Source organism: Oncorhynchus tshawytscha, unplaced genomic scaffold, assembly GCF_018296145.1.
Source record: "Oncorhynchus tshawytscha isolate Ot180627B unplaced genomic scaffold, Otsh_v2.0 Un_contig_5064_pilon_pilon, whole genome shotgun sequence".
NCBI classification, from domain to species: domain Eukaryota; kingdom Metazoa; phylum Chordata; class Actinopteri; order Salmoniformes; family Salmonidae; genus Oncorhynchus; species Oncorhynchus tshawytscha.
The window spans coordinates 1,300-23,087 of record NW_024608757.1 but is presented as its reverse complement, the minus strand read 5'-3'; the positions used below and the strand labels follow the sequence as shown (position 1 = coordinate 23,087).

Sequence of the window (21,788 nt, the reverse complement as noted above, 5' to 3'; positions counted from 1 at the left end):
TGATAACCTATTCCCTATATAGTGCACTACTTTTGACCAGGGCCCAGGCTACCTGGTTGTCTGTACAGTAACAGCCCGATATTTTCATGAAATAAATCGCAATGCAATAAAGAATAATGTGATTATTCATTTTATTTTCTATTTGTAGCCTAAACACAGTCCCCACCATTTGTTAACAAACTTAAAATCCTTCATTTTATTATAAGATACGCCGTTATAAGGAAATTATTTATTAAACCAAATGTTATCATGTGGTGAAAACGTAATGGCATAGCTTCATACAGTAACTAATAAAGACCTTCTTCTTCTCGGTAATGTTTTGTACTTACCCAAACTCCAGCCAATAAGCACAATATCGGAAGTTCTAATTCATTGTTGAACTTCCGTTGTTATGGATACAAGTAAACAATTCTAGCGACAACATAGATATAGAATTACAAGACAGGCGAGACCAATTTTTAGCATCACGGCATTTTAGTGCCTGAGTGGCCCTGGATTGTTTTTGTTTGTATTATTATTATTTGTAGTTTGGAGTCAGTCATATTGAGACGCAGGTGACTCATTTAGAAACGTTGCATACCCACAAAATATCTCCCAGAACATCAGTGCGCCAGTTTTCACACGAGTCATTTATAAAAACTGGACTTGACGTGCTCATCCTCCCGCGAACGTTAGACGGATCCTGCGTGTGCAGTTTCCAGTGGTTGAAGTAGATCTATTGCTTTGCAGGAAGGCAAAGGTAGCCTATTAGTAGTAACCTTGCGTAAATTGAGAATATATGATTAAACTCGTATTTATAACAAAAAACAGGTAGCTAAATATAATAACAAGATGCAGTAATTTGCCCTCGCTACAGATTGCTATATCGGTTCGTTAATACAGGACTAGTAAAGGTCCAGTGTGCTACTTTTGTGAGGAATATTTTTTATATAGGATATATATATCTATATATATATGTTTATTATTATTATTACGATGTCTCGGGGTGCTTCAGCAACCCTACTTCCTGCGGCTATGCGTCTCAATACTTAAGCTTCAAGCAGACTAAATGTAATTTATAAACATAATATATACAGTGTTACGTTACAGCCCTATTCTAAAATGGGTTAAATAAAAAATAAAAACGCATCAATATACACACAATACCCCAAAATGATGTCACAATACCCATAATGACAAGGTGAAAACAAAAAAGAAATACCTTATTTACATAAGTATTCAGACCCTTTGCTATGATACTTGAAATTGAGCTCAGGTGCATCCTGTTTCCATTGATCATCCTTGAGATGTTTCTACAACTTGATTGGAGTCCACCTGTGGTAAATTCAATTGATTGGACATGATTTGGCACACACCTGTCTATATAAGGTCCCACAGTTGTCAAAGCAAAAACCAAGCCATGAGGTTCGAAGGAATTGCCCGTAGAACTTGAAGACAGGATTGTGTCGAGGCACAGATCTGGGGAAGGGCACTTAAACATTTCTGCAGCATTGAAGGTCCCCAAGAACACAGTGGCCTCCATCATTGTTACATGGAAGAAGTTTGCAACCACCAAGACTCTTCCTAGAGCTGGCCGCCTTGCCAAACTGAGCAATCGTGGGAGAAGGGCCTTTGTCACGGAGGTGACCAAGAACCCGATGGTCACTCTGACAGAGCTCCAGAGTTCCTCTGTGGAGAACCATCTCTGCAGCACTTCACCAATCAGGTCTTTATGGTAGAGCGGCCAGACGGAAGGCACTCCTCAGTAAAAGGCACATGACAGCCCACTTGGAGTTTGCCAAAAAACACCTAAAGACTCTCAGACCATGAGAAACAAGAGTCTCTGATCTGAAGAAACCAAGATTGAACTCTTTGGCCTGAATGCCAAGCATCACGTCTGGAGGAAACCTGGAAACATCCCTACTGTGAAGCATGGTGGTGGCAGCATTATGCTGTGGGGATGTTTTTCAGCAGCAGGGACTGGGAGACTAGTCAGGATCGAGGGAAAGATGAACGGAGCAAAGTACAGAGAGATCCTTGATGAAAACCTGCTCCAGAGCGCTCAGGACCTCAGACTGGGGCCTTCCAACAGGACAACGACCCTAAGCACACAGCCAAGTCAATGCAGGAGTGGCTTCGGGACAAGTCTCTGAATGTCCTTGAGTGGCCCAGCCAGAACCCCGACTTGAACCCAATCAAACATCTCTGGAGAGACCTGAAAATAGCTGTGCAGCGACACTCCCCATCCAACCTGACAGAGCTTGAGAGGATCTATCTGCCGAGAAGAATGGGAAAAATACAGGTTTACCAAGCTTGTAGTGTCATACCAAAGAAGACTAGACTGTAATCGCTACCAAAGGTGCTTCAACAAAGTACTGAGTAAAGGGTCTGAACACTTATGTAAATGTGATATTTCTGTTGTTGATTTGTCATTACGGGGTATTATGATGTCATTACGGGGTATTGTGTGTAGATTGGCTGTATAATAAGGCTGTAACGTAACAAAATGTGTAAAAAGTCAAGGGGTCTGAATACTTTCCGAATGCACTATATATCATAACCACTGCATGATATATTTCTCACCTTTTCTGGCCATGGTGAGTTCACATTCACAAAGTAGCTATGCAACAAATAACCACGCGCATCTCTCATTTCATTGGGTCTATTAGATAGGCTATTATAATGTCTAGTTTCTGCTCTAGTCTATGCATCCAACAGGCAGCGCATTTTATTACCTAGGGTACTGGGGGGTAACTAGCCCTCCCCTAAGATCAATGTCTAATTGCTGACACAAGAAAGCAATGTTTGGAAAAGAAATGGTATGTGGATGAAGGTTATGCGTAAGGCCAATAAACTATAAAGGGAAATAAATATCTACAGTTTACACTTTTTTGTTATTTCACAAAACTTTGTTTTTAGAAAAGGGGCAACAGTTAAAATGATCAATAAAATGTATTTATAAAATTTCTTACATCAGCTGATGTCACAAAGTGCTGTACAGAAACCCAGCCTAAACCCCCAAACAGCAAGCAATGCAGGTGTAGAAGCACGGTGGCTAGGAAAAACTCCCTAGAAAAGCAGAAACCTAGAGAAACCAGGCTATGAGGGGTGGCCAGTCTTCTTCTGCCTGTACTGGGTAGAGAGGAACCAGGCTATGAGGGGTGGCCAGTCCTCTTCTGGCTGTGCCGGGTGGAGATTATGTTCATAAATGACCAGCAGGGTCAAATAATAATAATCACAGGGGCATAGGGTTGCACACAAGTGTGTTAAAATCCATTTAATTCGTTTTATTTAGAAATTCTTTAATAAGTAATTACTTAAAAGCTAAGTCTAGTTGTCTTATTTGTATTATTTAATAGGTCCTCATGAGAGCCAGTTTCATCATAGCGCTTGGTGGTTTTTGCGACTGCACTTGAAGAAACTTTCAAAGTTCTTGACATTTCCTATATTGACTCACCATGTCTTAAAGTAATGATGGGCTGTCATTTCTCTTTGCTTATTTGAGCTGTTCTTGCCATAATATGGACTTGGTCTTTTACCAAATCGGGCTATCTTCTGTATACCACCCCTACCTTGTCACAACACAACTGATTGGTTCAAATGCATTAAGAAGGAAAGAAATTCCAGAAATTAACTTTTAACAAAGCACAACTGTTAATTTAAATGCATTCCAGGTGACTACCTCATGAAGCTGGTTGAGAGAATGTCAAGAGTGTGCAAAGCTGTCATCAAGGCAAAGGCTGGCTACTTTGAAGAATCTAAAATATATTTTGATTTATTTAACACTTTTCTGGTTACTACATGATACCATATGTGTTACTTCATAGTTCTGATGTCTTCACTATTTTTCTACAATGTAGAAAATTGTAAAAAATAAACAAAAACCCTTGAATGAGTAGGTGTGTCCAAACTTTTGACTGGTATTGAAAATATAATTATTACATTTTTTGGTTAAAGTATCAGTTCTTACGCCACCCAGTAGGTGGCGGCAATAGACGTTTTAGGATGTAGTCTGTAAACCTTAAAGAAGAAGCCCATAGACGACAGTCTCAAGTTAAATGTTTCTTCAAAATGTCGAAACCACAGTTGTTGACTGTGTTTATAGCCAAGCGATTAATATCGGCAGCCGTGAACATATTTGGGATAGAGGAAAGGTGGATAGCCCAGTACCAGGAGCCACTAGCAGCAGTGACTGTTGAGATAATGGCGGCGGTGGAAACGACGATTGAACAAGAGCTCTCTAGTTCAAAGCAGGAGATTGAACGTCTACGGAGGCTTCTTCTGGAGTTGGGAGCAGGTTCGTAGATAGGTCTTGAAAGAGAGCGAGAGGGGGTGGTTTACACGGGTAACAAATAACCACCAGAGAGGGGCAACTAGTTTAGCTCACAGCATGGCTAGAATGAGCTGTTTTTAATTAAGCAACGCCGGTGTATTTCAGGGGAGAACGAATGCCCCTCCCAGGGAGGCCGCCCGCGGTACTGCCGGCATTGTTCGCTGAAAACAAGACAACCCATTATAGTGAATAGGAAAATGCCAATTTTCGTGTAAATAAACACATTTCGAAATGTGAGAGTTCAATGGTTCTTTCAGCTCACTGGTTTTCTAGGCCTCAGTGCAGACTTGAGAGCTTTGTCGTTTCTCTGCCTGTGTCCTCCTTGATTTGAGGGTCTTTAACACAGGTTCCTCTCATCCACATGCCAAATCCTCGTATAAATAAACACATTTCGAAAACCCATTACTCCAGATGTACACACAAGTTAAGGACAATTTAGTAGGTAATAAATTATTATTATTTTTTTCCTGAGTTCCCAGTTATTTTGAACGCACTGAAGTCGGATATTTCCGAGTTCCCCGTTTTAAACGAGGCATTAGTCTACATACGTTTCCCACATGAGAAGCCATCATAACCGGCTTCAAATGCGCTATTGAGTCTTCACATAGGAATGAATGGTGTCACGTGATCGATGGCTGTGTCTATTCAAATTGCCATTGGCGTATTTAGGTTAGTGTTGCTTTGAATTGCCTTGCGAAAAAAACCTGAACAGTCCGCGGGAAGCCAGACGTTAATTAAATACAATTCCATTTCCTGTGGCGGTGGGCTTGGACTGTTGGTCATTATAACGGGGAATTTGAAATAAAAATATCTAAAGGACTGTATTATTCAGCAGACTTTCCGTTAGCAGTTAAGCTAGAATACCTGTTTAACGTCCCATCTGAAAGACAGCACCCTACACAGGGCAATGTCCCCAATCACTGCCTTGGGGCATCAGGATATATTTTTTTTTAGACTAGAGGAAACAGTGCCTCCTCCTGTCCCTCCAACACCACTTCCAGCTGGTCTCCCATCCAGGGACCGACCAGGACCAACCCTGCTTAGCTTGAGTGGTAAACCAGCAGTGGGATGCAGGGTGGTGTGTTGCTGGCCAACCACATATAAGAGTAATGTGATGTAGCCTAATGTAAGTAGATATCTAGCTAAGCCCTCTGGGATGTGATGTAGCCTAATGTAAGTAGATATCTAGCTAAGCCCTCTGGGATGTGATGTAGCCTAATGTAAGTAGATATCTAGCTAAGCCCTCTGGGATATAATGTAGCCTAATGTAAGTAGCTAAGCCCTCTGGGATGTAATGTAGCCTAATGTAAGTAGATATCTAGCTAAGCCCTCTGGGATGTAATGTAGCCTAATGTAAGTAGCTAAGCCCTCTGGGATGTAATGTAACCTAATGTAAGTAGCCAAGGCCTCTGGGATGTGATGTAGTCTCATGTAAGTAGCTAAGCCCTCTGGGATGTGATGTAGTCTAATGTAAGTAGCTAAGCTCTGGGATGTAATGTAGCCTAATGTAAGTAGCTAAGCCCTCTGGGATGTGATGTAGCCTAATGTAAGTAGCTAAGCCCTCTGGGATGTAATGTAGCCTAATGTAAGTAGCTAAGCCCTCTGGGATGTGATGTAGCCTAATGTAAGTAGCTAGCCCTCTGGGATGTAATGTAGCCTAATGTAAGTAGCTAAGCCTCTGGGATGTAATGTAGCCTAATGTAAGTAGCTAAGCCCTCTGGGATATAATGTAGCCTAATGTAAGTAGCTAAGCCCTCTGGGATGTAATGTAGCCTAATGTAAGTAGCTAAGTAGTCTAATGTAAGGATATCCTAATGTAATGTAGCCTAATGTAAGTAGCTAAGCCCTCTGGGATATAATGTAGCCTAATGTAAGTAGCTAAGCCCTGGGATGTAATGTAGCCTAATGTAAGTAGCTAAGCCCTCTGGGATGTAGCCTAATGTAAGTAGATATCTAATGTAATGTAGTCTAATGTAAGTAGATATGCTAGCTAAGCCCTCTGGGATGTGATGTAGCCTAATGTAAGTAGTAGCTAAGCCCTCTGGGATGTAATGTAGCCTAATGTAAGTAGCTAAGCCCTCTGGGATGTAATGTAGCCTAATGTAAGTAGATATGTGATAGCTAAGTAAGCTCTGGGATGTGATGTAGCCTAATGTAAGTAGATATCTGGGATGTGAGCCCTCTGGGATGTGATGTAGCCTAATGTAAGTAGATATCTAGCTAAGCCCTCTGGGATGTAATGTAGCCTAATGTAAGTAGCTAAGCCCTCTGGGATGTGATGTAGCCTAATGTAAGTAGCTAAGCCCTCTGGGATGTGATGTAGCCTAATGTAAGTAGAGTATGTGATGCTAAGCCCTCTGGGATGTGATGTAGCCTAATGTAAGTAGCTAAGCCCTCTGGGATGTGATGTAGCCTAATGTAAGTAGCTAAGCCCTCTGGGATGTGATGTAGCCTAATGTAAGTAGCTAAGCCCTCTGGGATGTGATGTAGCCTAATGTAAGTAGCTAAGGCCTCTGGGATGTGATGTAGCCTAATGTAAGTAGCTAAGCCCTCTGGGATGTGATGTAGCCTAATGTAAGTAGCTAAGCCCTCTGGGATGTAATGTAGCCTAATGTAAGTAGCTAAGCCCTCTGGGATGTAATGATGTAATGTAGCCTAATGTAAGTAGCTAAGCCCTCTGGGATGTAATGTAGCCTAATGTAAGTAGCTAAGGCCTCTGGGATGTAATGTAGCCTAATGTAAGTAGCTAAGCCCTCTGGGATGTAATGTAGCCTAATGTAAGTAGCTAGCCTAATGTAGCCCTCTGGGATGTAATGTAGCCTAATGTAAGTAGCTAAGCCCTCTGGGATGTAATGTAGCCTAATGTAAGTAGATATCTAGCTAAGCCCTCTGGGATGTAATGTAGCCTAATGTAAGTAGCTAGCTAGCCCTCTGGGATGTGATGTAGCCTAATGTAAGTAGATATGTGATGTAGCTAAGCCCTCTGGGATGTAATGTAGCCTAATGTAAGTAGCTAAGCCCTCTGGGATGTGATGTAGCCTAATGTAAGTAGATGGGATGTAGCTAAGCCCTCTGGGATGTAATGTAGCTAATGTAAGTAGCTAAGGCCTCTGGGATGTAATGTAGCCTAATGTAAGTAGCTAAGCCCCCTGGGATGTGATGTAGCCTAATGTAAGTAGCTAAGCCCTCTGGGATGTGATGTAGCCTAATGTAAGTAGCTAAGGCCCTCTGGGATGTGATGTAGCCTAATGTAAGTAGCTAAGGCCCTCTGGGATGTGATGTAGCCTAATGTAAGTAGCTAAGCCCTCTGGGATGTGATGTAGCCTAATGTAAGTAGCTAAGCCCTCTGGGATGTAATGTAGCCTAATGTAAGTAGCTAAGCCCTCTGGGATGTGATGTAGCCTAATGTAAGTAGCTAAGCCCTCTGGGATGTAATGTAGCCTAATGTAAGTAGCTAAGCCCTCTGGGATGTGATGTAGTCTAATGTAATATAGCTAAGCCCTCTGGGATGTGATGTAGCCTAATGTAAGTAGCTAAGCCCTCTGGGATGTGATGTAGCCTAATGTAAGTAGCTGGGATGTGATGTAGCCTAATGTAAGTAGCTAGCTAAGCCCTCTGGGATGTGATGTAGCCTAATGTAAGTAGCTAAGCCCTCTGGGATGTGATGTAGCCTAATGTAAGTAGATATGTAGCTAAGCCCTCTGGGATGTGATGTAGCCTAATGTAAGTAGCTAAGCCCTCTGGGATGTGATGTAGCCTAATGTAAGTAGCTAAGCCCTCTGGGATGTGATGTAGTCTAATGTAAGTAGATATCTAGCTAAGCCCTCTGGGATGTGATGTAGCCTAATGTAAGTAGCTAAGCCCTCTGGGATGTGATGTAGCCTAATGTAAGTAGCTAAGGCCTCTGGGATGTGATGTAGTCTAATGTAAGTAGCTAAGGCCTCTGGGATGTGATGTAGTCTAATGGGATATGTAAGCCCTCTGGGATGTCATGTAGTCTAATGTAAGTAGCTTAGGCCTCTGGGATGTGATGTAGTCTAATGTAAGTAGCTAAGCCCTCTGGGATGTGATGTAGTCTAATGTAAGTAGATATCTAGCTAAGCCCTCTGGGATGTGATGTAGCCTAATGTAAGTAGCTAAGCCCTCTGGGATGTGATGTAGCCTAATGTAAGTAGCTAAGCCCTCTGGGATGTGATGTAGCCTAAGGTAAGTAGCTAAGGCCTCTGGGATGTGATGTAGTCTAATGTAAGTAGCTTAGGCCTCTGGGATGTGATGTAGCCTAATGTAAGTAGCTAAGCCCTCTGGGATGTGATGTAGCCTAATGTAAGTAGCTAAGCCCTCTGGGATGTGATGTAGCCTAATGTAAGTAGCTAAGGCCTCTGGGATGTGATGTAGCCTAATGTAAGTAGCTAAGCCCTCTGGGATGTGATGTAGCCTAATGTAAGTAGATATCTAGCGAAGCCCTTTCATCCATTGTCATTTGTCATTGTGGCCAAAGCAAAGAGCAGCCAACCTCCCAGCTAGATTCACTACTATATGCTCTATGATATCCCTCTAGCCTCAGCAGAGCATAGACACATGAGTGTATTTGGATAAATATGAAATGTCTTTGTTTTTGTCTAACTGGCTAATTATTCCGTCTCCTTCTCTCCAGACCCCCAGCAGCTAACTGTCCCTGAAGAGGAGGTTCCCCCTGAGCAGCAGCACTGTGAGCAGGAGTGGAGCCCCAGTCTGGGGCAGCAGGACACAGAGGCCACACAGATTAAAGAGGAACAGGAGGAACTCGGGACGAGTCAGGAGGAACTCGGGACGAGTCAGGAGGAACTCGGGACGAGTCAGGAGGAACTCGGGACGAGTCAGGAGGAAGAGCAGCTTCACAGACTTGAGTCTGATTCCACAGATGTTGTAGAGTTCATATTTACTGCTCCTCCCTGTGTGGAAAAGTACTCTGATCAGGACAGAGAGAGAGACTCTCTACCCACCAACACAACTGAACAGATCCAAACAGAACCTAATGGAGAGGACTACAGAGTATCAGAACCAACCAGTGACTCTCTGCTCCTCTCTGCAGTAAATCCAGACTGTTCTGCAGCTCACAGTGAAATCATTGTAAGTGTGGATGAGGATGAGAGCGAGGAGCCTGTGTTAAAGACCCTCAAATCAAGGAGGACACAGGCAGAGAAACGACAAAGCTCTCAAGTCTGCGCTGAGGCAAAGACAACCAGTGAGCTGAAAGAACCATTGAAGTCTCACACAAATAAGAAACCATTCAAATGTCCTGTGTGCAGTAAACGCTATAAGACACTAGGCGGTTTAAAAACGCACCAGAGAATTCACTCAACTGACAATAATCATCACTGCAAGAAATGTGGCCAATCATTTAACTTGTTGCAACAATGGAAGAAACATATGACGAATCACACAGAGGAGGAATCACCTACGTGTCATGTGTGCAGTAAAAGTTTTAAACTACCAAATCATCTGAAAACTCATATGAGATGCCACACTGTAGAGAAACCCAGTCAGTGTCCGACATGTGAAAAACACTTTAAATCAGGGAAAGAGCTAGAGATTCACCAGAGAATTCACACGGGAGAGAAACCATATCCATGTCCGACATGTGAAAAACACTTTAAATCAGCGAAAGACCTAAAGAAACATCAGAGAATTCACATTGAAGATCAACTATACCAGTGTCCAACATGTGAAAAACACTTTAAATCAAAGTACAACCTTAATCACCACAAGAAAATTCACACCGAAGAGAAATCGTATAGCTGCAATGATTGTGTCAAGTGCTACAGGACAAAGACTGGCTTAGAAGAGCACGTGAGGACTCACACAGGGGAGAAACCTTTTAAGTGTTCCGTGTGCGAAAAGTGCTTTACTTCAACAACCATTCTAAGACGCCATGAGAGAACTCACAGTGGAGAGAAACCTCACGGATGCACACAATGCAACAAACGCTTCCCTGTCAAGTCAGACCTGGTTAAACACATGAGAACACACACAGGGGAGAAACCTTTTAGCTGTAAAGAATGTGACAAATGTTTTAGTCATAACATTAGCCTGAGACTGCACATGAGAACTCACACAGGGGTGAAACCGTACAGCTGCAAAGAATGTGGCAAATGTTTTTCTGTTAACAGTAACCTGAGAATGCACATGAAAATTCACACAGGAGAGAAATCGTTTTGTTGCCAGGAATGTGGTAAATGTTTCCGTCATAAAATTAGCCTGAGACTGCATATGATGACTCACAGTGGTGGAGAGAATTATCACGGATGTACTCAATGCAACAAACGGTTCCCCATCAAATCTCTCCTGGTTAAACACATGATGACACACACAGGGGAGAAATCTAATAGCTGCAAAGAATGTGGCAAATGTTTCCTTCATAACATTAGCCTGAGACTGCACATGAGAATGCACACAGGGGAGAAATCATATACCTGCAAAGCCTGTGGCAAATGTTTCCAAAACAAGATGGTTCTGACGAGGCATATGAGAACTCACAAAGGAGAGAATCCATATAAGTGTCCTCTTTGTGTCAGTTCCCTTATGTCATCAAATGAACTAAAACATATTTACTTGGGAGAGAAACCAGAGACCGACCAACCAGAGAATCCATCATGCCTCTGCAGCGATTGTGGCAAACGCTTCCCAACGATGAAAACCCTGAGAGACCACATGAGGACCACACATGAAGAAAGAAGGCATCCGTGCTCTGTTTGTGGAGATTTCTTTATGTCGTTGGGTTCTCTTAAAGTTCACCAGAAAATTCACACTGGAGAGAAACCCCACCAGTGCTCTGTTTGTGGGAAATATTTTGCATTGTAGTGATGGGAAGTTTGGCTCTTTTTACAGACTCTGATCTTTGACTCATTTAAATAAATAAATAAATAACTCCTCTTTCGACTAATTTCTTTCGAGTCAGTAATGCCCAGAGCACGCAGGACCCCCTACCGGTGAATGATGAAATGATTCTACAAGCCTCTCGTTCACAATAAGGGGCTTATTGGTGTCGTCATTTGTAAAAGTGGCTTTAAGCAATGTATATTTGTGGTTGCCATACATACAGAGGATATTATTTATTGATACCTTGTGGAAGGAGGTCTAGGTACGGCCTGACTAGATTGCCAAGGCATTCCGTCGAGTCGTTACAGAGGCTTGACTGCTGTGAGGGTAATATGCACAATATAATTCACAAACTGCAGTACCCCCAAATCGATTTGCGTTGGGTGGCCTAGTGGTTAGAGTGTAGGGGTGGCAGGTAGTCTAGTGGTTAGAGTGTAGGGGCGGCAGGTAGACTAGTGGTTAGAGTGTAGGGGCGGCAGGTAGACTAGTGGTTAGAGTGTAGGGGCGGCAGGTAGCCTAGTGGTTAGAGTGTAGGCGCGGCAGGTAGCCTAGTGGTTAGAGTGTAGGGGCGGCCGGTAGTCTAGTGGTTAGAGTGTAGGGGCGGCAGGTAGACTAGTGGTTAGAGTGTAGGGGTGGCAGGTAGACTAGTGGTTAGAGTGTAGGGGCGGCAGGTAGACTAGTGGTTAGAGTGTAGGGGCGGCAGGTAGCCTAGTGGTTAGAGTGTAGGGGCGGCAGGTAGCCTAGTGGTTAGTGTTGGACTAGTAACCGGAAGGTTGCAAGATCGAATCCCTCGAGCTGACAAGGTAAAAATCTGTCGTTCTGCCCCTGAACAAGGCAGTTAACCCACTGTTCCCTGGTAGGCCGTTATTGAAAATAAGAAATTGTTCTTAACTGATTTACCGAGTTAAATACATAACTGTATTAACTGAACGCATGGTGCAAGAATTATCAGATCTAAACATGTACTTTTGTTCACTGCGCTCTATGCAGGCGTATCTTTTTCCTGCCTGGGTATATGACAGACAGCTGTAGGTCAGAGCACGTCTCTGGAGGAGGAGCGTGTGTCAATCCTATAGTAGGACTCAATGCGGCCAGCAGGTCAACCGAACAACTAAAATGAACGAGTCACTCAGAAAACGAGTCCGTAAAATGAGTCGTTCACGAAGAAAGAATCGTTCGCAACCTGACAACACAATAGTGATGTGGATTTTTATCTAAAACTCCACCAAGGAGTTCACTCTGGAGAGAAACGTAGTCAGGTTATCTAAAACTCAACCAGGGAGTTCATTCTGGAGAAAAACGTAGTCAGGTTATCTAAAACTCCACCAGGGAGTTCACTCTGAGAGGGAGTTCACTCTGTCAGGTTATCTAAAACTCCACCAGGAGTTCACTCTGAGAGAAACGTAGTCAGGTTATCTAAAACTCAACCAGGGAGTTCACTCGGGAGAGAACCCGTTCTGCTGCAACTGCTTTAAAAATGGACAGAACTTGTAGAACCTGGTAGAAAGTCAGTTGTTTTCATAGAGAGCAGTCAGTCGGTGTCTTGGCACCAAGAGTTCCTGTTCATCTATGATGAAGACAGTGACCTGAGTGGTATTATATCACAACCCTGTTCATCTATGATAGAAGACAGTGGTATTATATCTCAACCCTGTTCATCTATGATAGAAGACAGTGGTATTATATCTCAACCCTGTTCATCTATGATAGAAGACAGTGGTATTATATCTCAACCCTGTTCATCTATGATAGAAGACAGTGGTATTATATCTCAAAAGGACACATTTGTTTTATGAAGGTTCATTGACTGCACTTGACTTTTAAAGGCACATTGTCAACAAGCAGACTGCACTTGACTTTTAAAGGCACATTGTCAACAAGCAGACTGCACTTGACTTTTAAAGGCACATTGTCGACAAGCAGACTGCACTTGACTTTTAAAGGCACATTGTCAACAAGCAGACTGCACTTGACTTTTAAAGGCACATTGTCAACAAGCAGACTGCACTTGACTTTTAAAAGCAATTTTTTTGTTGTGATTGTTTATGGAGATCGGATTCAAGTTAAATGTTGCGGATGTCAGCTAAAGGTGATTTTACAATCTGCAGTTCAATCAACAACAAAGAGGAAACCCCCCCACTGTTTTGGTAAACATCTGAGTGATGGGGCTGGAGGAATGGAACCACTCTGACATTAGACTTGTTACAATTCACAAACGGAGCTGTCAATGCTAGGACCGTCCATGAGATCAGAATGATAGTTTTAACGTCGGCCAAGAGTCAAGCCGATCAGGGATTTGGACAACGCAGCATTTTAAAGGTCATTTTCCAATTGAGCCGACATATGTGGCGTGTACAGTTAGTGTGGTCTCCGCGAACGAGAAAAAATTGCCATTGAAAGGGGCGATCGGATTGAATCTAGTTCCACGATTAGGAGTCTAGTAAAGGGTGTCCCCACTAGAGTCTAGTAAAGGGTGTGGTCCCACTAGAGTCTAGTAAAGGGTGTCCCCCCACTAGGAGTCTAGTAAAGGGTGTGGTCCCCCACTAGGAGTCTAGTAAAGGTGTCCCCCACTAGGAGTCTAGTAAAGGGTGTGGTCCCACTAGGAGTCTAGTAAAGGGTGTGGTCCCACTAGGAGTCTAGTAAAGAGTGTGGTCCCACTAGGAGTCTAGTAAAGGGTGTGGTCCCACTAGGAGTCTAGTAAAGGTGGTCCCACTAGGTCCCACTAGGAGTCTAGTAAAGGGTGTGGTCCCACTAGGAGTCTAGTAAAGGGTGTCCCCTCACTAGGAGTCTAGTAAAGGGTGTCCCCCACTAGGAGTCTAGTAAAGGGTGTGGTCCCACTAGGAGTCTAGTAAAGGGTGTCCCCCCACTAGAGTGTGGTCCCACTAGGAGTCTAGTAAAGAGTGTGGTCCCACTAGAGTCTAGTAAAGGGTGTGGTCCCACTAGTAAAGGTAAAGGGTGTAGGTCCCACTAGGAGTCTAGTAAAGGGTGTGGTCCCACTAGTAGTAAAGGTGTGGTCCCACTAGGAGTCTAGTAAAGGGTGTGGTCCCACTAGGAGTCTAGTAAAGGGTGTGGTCCCACTAGAAGTAGTGTACCATTTAGCTTGCTCCTGAAAAGATGATAATGACAGACAGTGATGTGAGCCTTGTCTACCACAGACTACCACATCAGAGTTTACACTAGTCACTGTGTGTGTGTGTGTGTGTGTGTGCGTGCGTGTGTGTGCGCGCGCGTGCGCTCAGACCTCTTGTTCCCCTAGTGAATGAGTTAGTGAGGCAGTGTCCGTCCCTCCTGTCGTCCGTCCCTCCTGTCGTCCGTCCCAATAACATCTCCTGAAGTGTGCACTTATTCACTTCCCTTCTCCGGTTTGAAAGGAGACGACTGGTATCAGAAACATAGTGGAAACTCCCACTAGCCCATTTGCCATTTAGATGTGTGGGAAGTAGTGAAGGAGTGTACACTTCAGGAGGGTAGGAGTATTTCTGCATGTGTTCTCTCTCCCTAAGACCAGTGACCGGTTGTGGCTCGGCCTCTTTGAAGTTAAAATCCTTTCATCTGTCCTGTGATCATAGTCTTAACTGACAGGTGTATAGGAGACACTGGTGAGAGCTCTTCAAAGGACCAACATGTCCGTCTACACAGTGGAATCACCCATTCTGTGTGTGTGTGTGTGTGTGTGTGTGTGTGTGTGTGTGTGTGTGTGTGTGTGTGTGTGTGTGTGTGTGTGTGTGTGTGTGTGTGTGTGTGTCTGTGTGTGCTGCCTTGGTGCTCGTGTGAACATGTCAACTTGATGTCAGAACAAACCTGTTATCTTGAAACATTGTCTGGTTGGGTGAACGAGATGTAGAGACTCAACACGACATAAGAAAAGGACTAACTGACTGGCTGACTGATTAAATAACTGACTCTCTGGCTGACTGATTAAATAACTGACTGGCTGATTAAATAACTGACTGGCTGATTGACTGATTAAATAACTGACTTGCTGATTTAAATAACTGACTGACTGACTGATTAAATAACTGACTGGCTGATTTAAATAACTGACTGTTAAATAACTGACTGACTGATTAAATAACTGACTGACTGATTAAATAACTGACTGTGTGACTGATTTAATAACTGGCTGATTAAATAACTGATTTAAATAACTGGCTGACTGACTGATTAAATAACTGACTGGCTGATTAAATAACTGACTGACTGATTAAATAACTGACTGTCTGACTGATTAAATAACTGTCTGACTGATTAAATAACTGTCTGACTGATTAAATAACTGACTGGATTAAATAACTGACTGACTAAATAACTGACTGACTGACTGATTAAATAACTGACTGATTAAATAACTGTGGCTGACTGATTAAATAACTGACTGACTGATTAAATAACTGACTGGCTGATTAAATAACTGACTGACTGATTTAAATAACTGACTGACTGATTAAATAACTGACTGGCTGGTTAAATAACTGACTGGCTGATTAAATAACTGACTGATTAAATGACTGACTGGCCGATTAAATAACTGGCTGGCTGACTGATTACATAACTGACTGACTGATTAAATAACTGGCTGGCTGATTAAATAACTGACTGATTACATAACTGACTGACTGATTAAATTACTGACTGGCTGATTAAATAACTGACTTACTGACTGATTTAAATAACTGACTCACTGATTGGCTGCCTGACTGATTAAATAACTGACTCACTGATTGGCTGACTGACTGATTAAATAACTGACTCACTGATTGGCTGCCTGACTGATTAAATAACTGACTCACTGATTGGCTGGCTGACTGATTAAATAACTGACTGGCTGACTGATTACATAACTGACTGACTGATTAAATAACTGACTGGCTGACTGATTAAATAACTGACTGGCTGACTGATTACATAACTGACTGACTGATTAAATAACTGACTCACAGATTGGCTGACTGACTGGCTGACTGACTGAAATCAAGATGACAAACGGTCTTATTTCCTTAATTTATTTCAAAATGTAGACACAAACCACAAGTGAATCCAGAAGGCATCAACAACATCAGAAGTGTTTGTTTGTCACAGACAGAAGGTTGAGAATGAACTCCGGCCGCATTGTCAACAAGCTCACTGCACTTTAACTTTTACAGGTCAATTACGGTTGAGCCACAACATTCGTAGCGTTTACCGCAAATGCTTTCTCCGCAGACAGAATGCGTCTTTGATTGAATCCCAAACCTGAGGGCTCTAGTCAGTCTGAAGCCGAAGCCTTACAGATTGCTCAATAGAAACGTGAAAATCATTTCCTGATTGAGCGAACATGTGCAGAATTTACCGGGAATGCAGTCTCAGCTAACGAACATTGCTTTTACATTTCAATCGCACTGTAACGCTGAACTTCAGCGATATAGATTGAATTAGAGCCCTTAGACAGGAGAACAGCTAAGGCACAGCCCACCACCCCATCAGAGAAAGAGGGAGGGTGTGGGTGGCAAAGAGAGTGGGAGGAAGAGAGAGGGGAGAGTGCAGAAAGGAAGACCAAAGGAGAGTAGAGCGATGTAGAGACTGTAGAGCAAAAACATTACTGAGAGAAAGAAAGAGAGGCTAACCAACGTTGAGCTGATGTCATGTCACCACTATCATAACGGCCAGACAACATAGTCACAACGTTATCATAACATCTTACTACAGGGCTCTTTAAAACAGTCACGTGACTTGTAGTACTGAGGCTGCGACCCAAATTATTCCCTATACAGCATACTACTTTCAATCAGAGCCCTATACGTCCTGGTCAACAGTAGTGTACAATATAGGGTAGGGCCCACAGGGCCCTGGTCAACAGTAGTGTACTATAAATAGGGAATAGGGCCCTATAGGCCCTGGTCAACAGTAGTGTACTATAAATAGGGAATAGGGCCCTATAGGCCCTGGTCAACAGTAGTGTACTATAAATAGGGAATAGGGCCCTATAGGCCCTGGTCAACAGTAGTGTACTATATATAGGGAATAGGGCCCTATAGGCCCTGGTCAACATAGTGTACTATATATAGGGAATATGGAGCCATTGGAACTAATATAAAGCCCTTTTCTCCTTCCATTCTGTTATACACTTTTCCATAACTTAATGTTATAAACTGTACTTTAAAAAACATATAACGTCACAAAATACATATTTATTTACATTTTTTTGTATTTTTTATTTTTTTTAAATAATTCATACTAAAATAGCTATTGTACATCCTAAAAAAACATCTGTGGAATATTTAATGAAATACGTTTAATTTAAAGGTAGACTCAGCAATATGACGTACATGCAGAAAGTAAACGGCATAGCGGCTCAAACGTAAGAGTGTTGAAGCGTGATGCTCAACTTGTCCGCTGTTTTGGTCCCCTGGCTGCCGGGGCTGCGAACAGCGTGAAGCAAACCTGTGCACATGCGCAGATACTGTGTGTGACTGGTGTGAGAGAGAGAAGTGTTGCATCTCGCTCATCTCAATATCTGCGGGTGCTGCTCGTGGCATCACGTCAGTTAGCTCAGTCTACCTTTTAAAAATGTCTGAGACTGAAACTGTAAATAAAAGTTGAATTGTTCCCATGGACACAAGAGGTAACTAAGCAACAGTGTTTTTTTCTGAGGTCAGTGTGGGTTTGAACCTGGGTCACTCTGTGCGCTGCAAAACTGTGTTAGCCTGTTGAGCTAAAGCCCAAGCAAGGTTGCTCATCACACAAGAGTGTATTTCATTGAAGGTTAGCCATGTCGGTTGGACCCAGCAGTGAAAGGCCTTTTAGGGTGTGTTGAAACCAGACAGCCTGGCCTACTTGTTGGCCCCGCCCTGCGGAGAGGGAGCCTCTGGACCAGACGTCTCACTGGCTCAATGTTCTTTGGGGTTTTGCCAATCGTAGCCATGTATACTCTTGAGGTCAAAAGTGAGAAGGTCAAGGCTTTTTAAAGGTCATGTGACATCGCTGACTGTACATGTGTTACGTCTAGAGCCAGTGATCCTGTCTATAATGTTACATCCAGACCCAGTGATCCTGTCTATAATGTTACATCCAGACCCAGTGATCCTGTCTATAATGTTACATCCAGACCCAGTGATCCTGTCTATAATGTTACATCCAGACCCAGTGATCCTGTCTATAATGTTGCATCCAGACCCAGTGATCCTGTCTATGTATCCAGACCCAGTGATCCTGTCTATGTTACATCCAGACCCAGTGATCCTGTCTATAATGTTACATCCAGACCCAGTGATCCCATCTGTAATGTTGCATCCAGACCCAGTGATCCTGTCTATGTTAGATCCAGACCCAGTGATCCTGTCTATAATGTTACATCCAGACCCAGTGATCCTGTCTATAATGTTACATCCAGACCCAGTGATCCTGTCTGTTGCATCCAGATCCTGTCTTAGATCCAGACCCAGTGATCCTGTCTATAATGTTACATCCAGACCCAGTGATCCTGTCTATAATGTTACATCCAGACCCAGTGATCCTGTCTATAATGTTACATCCAGACCCAGTGATCCTGTCTGTTAGATCCAGACCCAGTGATCCTGTCTATAATGTTGCATCCAGACCCAATGATCCTGTCTATAATGTTACTGACTGTCTAACCGGCTACTGACTGTACAAGGTAGGACTCTGGTCAAGTAATGTACAATATAGGGAAAAGGGCCCATAGTTTTCAGGTCAACAGTAGTATATATAGAATATGACTCCATTTGTAATGTAGCCTGTGGGTGGCAGTAGACCACAGTCATAGGGTTGCATCTCAATAGTCTACAGAGGCTTCCTCGCCTCCTCTCCTCAAGCTCCTCTCCTCACTTCTTTTCCTTAAAGGGATACTTTGGGATTGTGGCAGTGAGGTTTATCTTTATCTACTTCCCCAGAGTCCGTTGAACTCGTGGATAGTATGTTTATGTCTCTGTGTCCAGTATGAGGGAAGTTGGAGGTAGTTTTGCGAACCGATGCTAACTAGCGTTACCCATAGACTTCCAGTCGTTGCGCTATCTGCTAGCATGCTAGCAGGTCTCATTGCCCAACGTATCCCTGTTATTAAGCTCCTTTCCCAGAGGAAGCAAGAGGAGAGGGGAAGACAAGCCTCTTTAGAGTATTGAGATGGAGCCCCGAACAGAACAACATGTCTGATGTCATGACAACAGGGAGTTGAGGGTCTTTGGAAATCAAGACAGCAGGTTCTCTGCCGTGTGCAAACCCCCCAGCATGATCGCCTCCAAAACAGCATCATATTCCCTACATAGTGCACTACTTTTGACCAGCGTCCATAGACAGTATGTAGGGAATAGGATGCCGAATGTAAACATCAGTCATTGACAACAACAAAAAAACTATTTTATTAATATAAACTTGAATAAATAGTTAACTTAGAATTGTACTCTGTCACATGTAAAGCACATGAAGGCTAGAGAGTTCTACAGGATAAACAGGGAGATGAATACAATCCCTGGCTACTGTACATGCCAATTATCTCTCCTTCCTCCCCGTGTCTTCACTTCCTGTCACTGGTTGAAAAGGAAATTACTGGTATCAGAACTCCCACTACGGCTCTCCCAATCCAATGCTTTTAGATTTGTGGGAAGTAGTGAACGAGTGTACACTTCAGGAGAAAGGAGATGTTATCGTGATGCACCCCCTTTGTGATCCAGCAGAGCTGAGGTCTGGTCTCTCTCACGCGATAACCTGCAGAGATACAGACATGGCACTGAAGAAAACCCACACACGCTCGCTCGCACACACACACACACATTCACACACACACACTCAGTCCAAATGAGTTCAGGAGGGGCTCAGAGGAGAATAAATGAGAATATGGAGGTATTTTCACTCCTCTCTCCTGGTCTTCCTCTCCTTTTAGTCCTCTCCTTCCTTTCAGAGAACGGTGTCGTGTCCCTCCATCTCCTTCCTTTCAGAGGACGGTGTCATGTCCCTCCATCTCCTTCCTTTCAGAGGACGGTGTCGTGTCCCTCCGTCTCCTTCCTTTCAGAGAACAGTGTTGTGTCCCTCCATCTCCTTCCTTTCAGAGGACAGTATCGTGTCCCTCCATCTCCTTCCTTTCAGAGGACGGTGTCGTGTCCCTCCATCTCCTTCCTTTCAGAGGACAGTATCGTGTCCCTCCATCTCCTTCCTTTCAGAGGACGGTGTCGTGTCCCTCCGTCTCCTTCCTTTCAGAGGACGGTGTCGTGTCCCTTCATCTCCTTTCAGATGACGGTGTCGTGTTCCTCCATCTCCTTTCAGATGACGGTGTCGTGTTCCTCCATCTCCTTTCAGATGACGGTGTCGTGTCCCTCCATCTCCTTTCAGATGACGGTGTCGTGTTCCTCCATCTCCTTTCAGAGAACAGTGTCGTGTTCCTCCATCTCCTTTCAGAGAACAGTGTCGTGTTCCTCCATCTCCTTTCATCTCCTTTCAGATCTCCTTTCAGAGAACAGTGTCGTGTTCCTCCATCTCCTTTCAGAGAACAGTGTCGTGTTCCTCCATCTCCTTTCAGAGAACAGTGACGGTCGTGTTCCTCCATCTCCTTTCAGAGAACAGTGTCGTGTTCCTCCATCTCCTTTCAGAGAACAGTGTCGTGTTCCTCCATCTCCTTTCAGAGAACAGTGTCGTGTTCCTCCATCTCCTTTCAGAGAACGGTGTCGTGTTCCTCCATCTCCTTTCAGATGACGGTGTCGTGTCCCTCCATCTCCTTTCAGATGACGGTGTCGTGTCCCTCCATCACCTTTCAGAGAACAGTGTCGTGTTCCTCCATCCTCTTTTCCAGGCATGACTATTTGTCCCAAATGGCACCCTACTCCCCTTAGGGCTCTGGTCTAAAGTAGTGCACTATATAGGGAAAAGGGTGCCACACAACAATCAATAAATAAATCAAATTCAACTAATCCTAGAGTCAGTTTAGCCTCCGAGACAGAAGGTGGCGCCACCTGATGCTGAAGAGGATGACTCTGCTCCTGATCTCATTTCTTCTTGGTTTCAGTCCACAGCTTTTTCTTCTAACCTTCTTTCCTACCTGGCTCCTGAGTTACGCCATGGTTGGTGTTGACGCGGTTCGTACAGTAATCCAATGCATTCAATCTCCTCCATTTCCTGTGTCCCAAATGACACCCTGTTCCCTATGGTAGTGCACTACTTCTGATCAGAGCCCTATGGTAGTGCACTATACACTGAGCGTACAAAACATTTAAGAACACCTTCATAATATGGCCCTCAGAACAGCCTTAATTTGTCTGGGCGTTAACTCTACAAGGTGTTGAAAGGGTTCCACAGGGATGCTGGTCCATGTTGACTCTACAAGGTGTTGAAAGCGTTCCACAGGGATGCTGGCCCATGTTGACTCTACAAGGTGTTGAAAGCGTTCCACAGGGATGCTGGCCCATGTTGACTCCACAAGGTGTTGAAAGCGTTCCACAGGGATGCTGGCCCATGTTGACTCTACAAGGTGTTGAAAGGGTTCCACAGGGATGCTGGCCCATGTTGACTCTACAAGGTGTTGAAAGGGTTCCACAGGGATCCTGGCCCATGTTGACTCTACAAGGTGTTGAAAGGGTTCCACAGGGATCCTGGCCCATGTTGACTCTACAAGGTGTTGAAAGGGTTCCACAGG

General features: G+C 43.7%; 1 protein-coding gene across 1 annotated transcript; it reads left to right on the top strand.

Moving 5' to 3' along the window:
* Positions 1 to 3,971: 3,971 nt before the first annotated feature.
* On the top strand, positions 3,972 to 11,224 carry LOC121843790 (oocyte zinc finger protein XlCOF6-like). Its single transcript, XM_042313605.1, has 2 exons — positions 3,972 to 4,276; positions 8,967 to 11,224. Exons 1-2 carry the CDS (start codon positions 4,051 to 4,053, stop codon positions 11,150 to 11,152), a joined length of 2,412 nt encoding a protein of 803 aa, XP_042169539.1. The 5' UTR covers positions 3,972 to 4,050; the 3' UTR covers positions 11,153 to 11,224.
* Positions 11,225 to 21,788: the final 10,564 nt, after the last annotated feature.

Bases quoted from the DNA above. Each gene is read 5' to 3' on its own strand.
- LOC121843790 (XM_042313605.1), top strand. From the start codon at position 4,051: ATGTCGAAACCACAGTTGTTGACTGTGTTTATAGCCAAGCGATTAATA. The intron at 4,277-8,966 runs GTTCGTAGATAG...CCTTCTCTCCAG, and splicing joins TCTTCTGGAGTTGGGAGCAG to ACCCCCAGCAGCTAACTGTC.